Source organism: Oenanthe melanoleuca, chromosome 15 (assembly GCF_029582105.1).
Source record: "Oenanthe melanoleuca isolate GR-GAL-2019-014 chromosome 15, OMel1.0, whole genome shotgun sequence".
In the NCBI taxonomy this organism is placed as follows: Eukaryota; Metazoa; Chordata; class Aves; order Passeriformes; family Muscicapidae; genus Oenanthe; species Oenanthe melanoleuca.
Genome location: NC_079349.1, coordinates 9938809 through 9945082, shown reverse-complemented (window position 1 = coordinate 9945082; position 6274 = coordinate 9938809). Strand labels below are relative to the sequence as shown.

Below are 6274 nucleotides of genomic sequence, written 5' to 3'. Positions count from 1 at the left end.
GGGGAGCAAACTGCTCCCTGTCCCCACCAGCCCCAGCTCTGCTCACCCTGGAACCCCAGAAATGCACAGATCCCACCCCTTTTCCTCAGGGGAGGCTGCTGCAGAAGTGCCCCAGTGTTTCCAAATTCATTTTTGCACTTGCAGAAACACCAGCAGGGATCACTTGTTTAAAACCTCCTTTGCAGAGATAATCAGATCATACTTGAAAAGAGCCTCTGGATCTCCAGTTACAATTATTTCATTAGGATGTGATACTCCAGACCATCCAAGAGCTTGGGCAGCTGCTGTCTGCACAGGTCCAAGCACACTGCCCATGGAAGAGGTCCTTAGTGCTAATTGCAATGCCAACCCCAGCCATTAGGAAATTATTGCTAATGCAGCTTACAGCAGCTTTTATAAGACACTATTAAGGAATTCATCAGAAAGCAGAACCAAATAAAGCAAAAAGCTATTAAAGAAAAACAAAACTCAACAAAACTCCCCCAAACTGCAGGATCAGCAGGAACAAGGGCTGGAGCTGTTGTGTGAGTGCAGCAGCCCCAAAGCTGAGCCTGGAGCTCCCTTTGTGCCAGCACAGGTGTTGCACCAGCCTGGGGCTCTCCCCAAATACCCCAGGATGGGAGAGTGGCTCAGCTGTGGCTCATTCCCCCCTGGCAGCTCCCTGTGGAGTCACAGCTGCTCCTCTGCACCTGCAGCCCTGCTCAGGGAACCATCCTGTGCCAGACATGGGTGCAGGGCCAGGGGGCCACTGGGGACATCCAGCCAGGCTGCTGGGCCTGAGCATGTCCCCAGGGACCCTACCATGAAAAGGGAAAAAAATTAAGGTTGGGCCTGGGGATATTTTTTCAGAAGCCTGATAAAAATAACTCTTTGAAGGGGTAAGGAAGAGGAAAGACAATTTGTGCTGGAGAGGTGTCACCCACAGGGCCTGACGGCTCCAAGTGGCACAAGGACACAGGGCTGCAGCTGTGACTCATGACTTTTTGGCATTCCATCCTGGTGTCAGTGTCATATTTCGAGGATTATATTTTATTCATAAAAATTGCTGTGCTCACAGCCGTGCCTGGCAGAGCTGGGCTGGCTGAGCTTGGGGCTGGCTGTGCTCTCACCATCAGGGGGTCCCAGCTCTGGAACAGCTGCTGGAGTTAAATGGAATCTGCAAAACTGGGTGAGAGTGCCCAGGTTCTCCTCCATGACCTGGAACCTGGGTGCCTTTGTGGCACAGGGGTGCTGGGCAGGGTTTGCAGCACGTGGTGGGTGTTGTTGGTAACCACGTCCCAAATGAGCCAGAGAGGAACACGTGAGGCTGTATTTTTAACTCTGAGGTCCTGGTAACATGGAAAACTGGGTGCCTGGCCCAGGTGCTGCACAGATCCATGGAAAATTTCCTCAGCTTTGCTAAGCCCAGGCACTGCAGTGGTGCTTTGCCCTGGGAATGGTTTTAAAGCTGTGCTCAGAACCCAGCAGAAACCATTTGCCATTGCACTGAGAAATGCTTCCCAGGGAGCTGCAGGTGGGGAGCTGGCATGGTGAGATGGAAATGGGGATGGGGCAAACCCAACTTTCCCAACTCACCACCTCCCCAAGCAGGATGAACATTTTCAATCCCTGAGGAGCTAAGGACAGGATGAGCCCATGGTCCTTGCCAGGCCTGATGCCTCCCCAGCACAGTGTGAGCTGGGACTTGGAATTCCCCCATCAGTGCAGGCACCCCTGCACATCTCTCTTGTCCTTGCCCTCATGGGGATGCCCTGTGCCATGCTGGGAGGTGGCACATGGTGACATTCCCCTCCTCCCCACCACCCTCCCGCAGCCCTACCCCCACCCCACTGGCTCAGCCGAGACAAGCAGAGGCTAAGAACATCAACTGGGTTTTATTCCTCAGGTCTGACAAGTAAAAGCACAAATTCTCTTTTGAAATAAGGAAAAGACAAAAAACAAAAATCCAACACCAAAACCCCAAACCAAGGTTCAAAGCAGACAGACCTTTTCTCAGGATGGAGGCCACGCCACCAAGCTCCGCTGCTGGACGCGTGTCCTTTGCAGAGATGTAGTTAAAAAAAAAAAAAAAAACTCATGGAGGAGGAAAAGACAAAGAGCTACGGGTTTCCATGTCAATTTTAAAGAAAAAAAACAGGCCCTTTTTTTTTGCTACTGTTATAAATATCCCGTCCGAGCGACTCGGAACAAACAATAACCATAAGGAGGAGGAGCATCCTTTCTGCTTGGCCCCGTGGGCACAGATCTCTACCGGCAGGGGTGGCCTGGCCCAGCTCGAGGGGCGGGTGCTGCCATCCCTGCGAGGCTGGCAGGACCGGGGAGGGGACAAGGGACAGGGGACAGGGGCCGGGGCTCGCTGGCTGCTCAGGTGCAGGTGGCCTCCTGGCTCTCAATGGGGATCTCGCTGCCGCTGCTGCCCTCGCCGTACTGCTGGTAGGGGGGGATCTGCGGCGCCTCGATGATCAGCAGCCCCTCCGGAGACAGGGAGGCGAACACCGTGATGGGATCCACCTCGTAGGGCAGCCTGCAGCGGGGAGGAAACACGGGGTGGGTTAGGATGGCCCATCCCCGCTGGACCCCGACCCTCTTAGCCCCGGCGGTGCCGAGGCACAGCGCCGGCAAAGCCTCTGTTATTACTGGAGCGCCTGGGAATGTGCGGGGGATATTTGGAGAGGGCTCCTGGCCCCCGTGGGAGCTCTGTTTAATCTCCCCGGCAGATGTGTTTGACGGGATGTCACCGCGCTGGAGCGGGAGTAAATCCCAGCCCACGTCAGCCGCGAGCCTTGCCCTAAAAGGAGCCCGAGAGCGGCGAGCGCGGGGCTCGCCCCAGCTTTCCCGTGGGACCTGGGCACGCACAGGGCTCCTGCAGGGCGGAAAGGCAAAGCTGAGCTGCTGCCAGCCGAGGGAACCCTTCCCATGCCCTGGGCTTTGATTCCCTGTTCTCCGTGCGAGCCCCGCGGGTGGGATCTGCCCCCCACATCTGCGCTCGCCTCTGCGGTTGTTGTTGCCAAAGCGAGCCAGGGCTGAGTCAAGGCGATAGCGATCGCACTGACATCACGGGGATGCGGGAGAGGCGGGGATGCGCTCGGGGCTGGCGGCGCTGCCAGGTGCCCGCCCGCTGCCCGGGGCTGGCTGCTGCTCCCCGCAGGCTGCAGGAGACTGAGCGCCCCGAAACCGGCCTCCTTCTCCTCTCCCTCCCTTGGGAAATCACTCCGTGCTGCCTGCACGCGCTGCAGAAGGGCAGATTTTGGGGTGCAGAGTGTGTGAACTGGGGCGCAGGGACTGGCAAAGCTCAGCCAGGCCGACCGGTACCTACTGGATTTTCTTGGTGAAGTTCTTGGAGACGATCCCTCCTTCCACCTGCTGTTCCTCGTGTTTGCCTGCAGGGAAGGCCAACACCCCACATCAGCACCTCACCAGGAGATTATTTTTTCCCTAACAAACAACAACAACTAAACCCAACAGGAAAGTTTTCCGACCAGCTGTTTCCCTGCCCCAGTGCAAACTCTTCTTCTGGGGAGGGCTCAGGAAGCCTCTCCGTGTGGGGAAGGAGATGCTAGACACAGTACAGCCACATTTCCAGCAGAAAGCTGGGGTCTCACAGGCTGCCAAGAGCTGGGACTTAAGGAAATAAACAAATAATAAAACCTTTGCAGGTGGCAGCATCTCCCTTGGCCCCACTCCCCAGGACGGGCTCCTTCCCACCACTCTGTCAGGCTGGGGGTCCCTGTACCTGGAGCATCAGCCAGAGGTTGCCTGGAGCCCCCTGACTCGTGGCTTTCCCCCTGTGCTGCAGTGAGCTCCAAATAAACACCCAGAGTGTCAGGTGGCATCTCCCTGCCCTGCCTGGTGATCCCAGCCCGGAGGACCCAGGGACAATGGGGAATGTCAGTGCCAGGCTGACCGGACACTGAGGACACCCCAAAAGTGCTGGACCCCACACCCACTGTTCCCTCCATTCATTGACTTTTCAGGGCCGTGTTTCTGGCCGGGGTGGGTCGGGGGCTGTGAGCAGCTGCTCCCTTTTCCCCAGCCTCTCCCTCGGCCCCTTTAAAGGGAATCTCCCTCGGTGCCGACCTCACCCTGGCTATAATTAACCGAGCAGAGCTGGGGCCTCTCTTGGCCGCTCGCTGCAGGGTGCCGCCAGCCAGGGCACAAAGCAGGGAGATTTACCCCAAAGGACACGTGTCCTTTCTCCTTTTGGCAGCCAGCCACGATGGCTTGGGAGCCAGATCCCCTCTGTGACACCCACACTGCCACTGGAGATACCCCACAGCCCTGCTGCAGCCCTCCCCTTGCTCCCAAGCCTTAAAACAAAAGCGATTTTTGGCATTCTGCAGCAATCCCTTGAGCTGGCAGTGCCACCTCCCCGGTGCCTCGGCTCTCACCTGACACCTCGACGTAGCCATCCTTGGTTTTGACGGTGAGCTCCTCGGGTTTGAAGCTGTGCACGTTGACACACACCTTCCAGGGCTCCCGGGGGAAGGGCGCGGGGCTGCGGCTCTCGGGGTACCCCCCGAAGTGGGAGCCGTAGGCGGGGGCCATGGGGGGCGTGCGGCCCAGCCCGGCGCGCAGGGGGCCCGGCCAGGTGGTGGTGAGCCGGGGCCGAGCCCAGTCGGGCCAGTCCGCCGTCAGATCCCCGGGGAAGGGCGACAAGCCGAAATCATCGTCCAGCAGGCGCGAGGTCAGGCCGGGCTCCCGGAAAGGGTCGCGGAGGCTGCGCCTGCCGGGATAATGGCAGGAGAAGGGCATCTGGCTGTCGGCCATGGCTTCCTTCGGACGGGGCTGAGCGTGTCCTCGGGGCTCTCCGACCGAGCCTCAGCCTCTGTGCGGCCGCTCCTGGCTGCAAACTTCCCCCGGGAGCCTGTCCCGGAGGAGACGCATCCACCCCGGGTGGGATGTGGGTGCGCGGGGATGGTCCCTCCTTCCCGGCACCAGGTGAAGGATGAGGAGAAAATCAATTCAGGCTGAATCACCGGGAGCTGGAGGAGCGCAGGAAGGACGGAGGGAGCTCTCTGGCCGCGAGAAAACGCTTCCTGTCTGGCTGTGATCCCAGGACTGGGGAGAGGAAAATAAAACTTCTTGTCAGGAGAGAGAAAAAAAAAAATAATAAAACCAAATATCCTGAGATTTAAAAGCTTCTCTCTCACTTCTCAATCTCCAGCACTTTATGTACAACTTTCCCTGCTGCTCCTGGGTGAGAGCTGCAATAAATGCCAGAGCCTGGAGCCCAGAAACTTCTCTAACCTTCCAGCCGCTGGGCGAGTACTATTTATATGGATTTCAGAGGAGGGGGGTGTGTGTCTTCCAAGTCCTGCCCTGCCAGCCGAGTATTTTGGAGAGGATGAAACAGCCGTGGAGAATTTGGGCAGTGGCAGCTGACCTCTCCTGCTGGCCCGAGGATCCCGGCTGCCACGGGGCCACGGCGCTTCGGCAGCTGCCCCAGCCCCTGCCGCCCCCTCCCGCTGCTCTGCCCGCCCAAAATAGCCCCCAAGCTCACTCAGGGCTGGCTGCTTTCACCCCGCTGTCACCTGTTAAAAATACCGCGGTGGGGCTGATCAAGCTGCTCCCCTGACTGTAAAGCCACGTGTCCCCACGCCACCGAGCAGCACTGTCCCGGGAAATGGGTCACTGCTGGCACCCCAGAGCAGTGGGACCCCGGGTGGGTGTTTGGGGCGAGTGGGGCAGGGGGACAGGATAACCCTCTCCAGCACTGCTTCTTTGGCCATCTTCACCAGCTGGGCCGGTGAAACATCGCCGAACTGCGGGAAAGAGACGGATCCGGGCAGCAGGCAGGGCGCTGCTCAGCGCCTGCCTCCTCCTCCTCCTCCTCACCCCACCGCATGCCCCGGCCCTGCCGCAATCGCGGTGCGGGCAGGGCGAGGCGTTAATCACAGCCGCGGCCCGGTTATTAATTACAGGGCAGCGGCGGGAGCGGGCTGAGCGCTGCGGGAACGGGCGCGGCAGCAGCAGCAGCAGCACTGGAGGGGGAGCTCCCAGCGAGCATCCACCCGGAGACACGGCCCCGAGCCCGGCCACAGGCGGGGGACGGCTGGCACACCCCGGGGAGGTGATCCAGGCACGGCTCCGGTGGGCAGCGAGGGGTGCGGGAGGATGGGATGTGACCAATGAGTGGCTACAGAGCCACTTCCTCATGCCGCATCCTGGCTCTGCATCATGCTCCTTCTCTCCAGCATCTGCAATTTTTCTAATGGACCCTATGGAAGTAATTGCAGCAGGAAGGCTTTAATGCAGCACAGGCCGCGCAGGGGTG

The 6274-nt window shown here is 59.1% G+C and overlaps 1 protein-coding gene across 2 annotated transcripts; it reads right to left on the bottom strand.

The window, feature by feature from the left end:
* Positions 1 to 1855: 1855 nt before the first annotated feature.
* HSPB8 (heat shock protein family B (small) member 8) lies at positions 1856 to 5262 on the bottom strand. Of its 2 annotated transcripts, XM_056504189.1 has the most exons (4): positions 5151 to 5251; positions 4389 to 5058; positions 3317 to 3380; positions 1856 to 2524 (listed from the first exon to the last, which is right to left on the bottom strand). In XM_056504189.1, the coding sequence occupies exons 2-4, from the start codon at positions 4765 to 4767 to the stop codon at positions 2365 to 2367; spliced, it is 603 nt and encodes a 200-aa protein (XP_056360164.1). In that variant the 5' UTR covers positions 4768 to 5058; positions 5151 to 5251; the 3' UTR covers positions 1856 to 2364. The 2 variants fall into 2 exon arrangements, with proteins under 2 accessions (XP_056360164.1, XP_056360163.1); XM_056504188.1 differs by having other exon boundaries at positions 4389 to 5262.
* Between the last annotated feature and the right edge of the window lie 1012 nt (positions 5263 to 6274).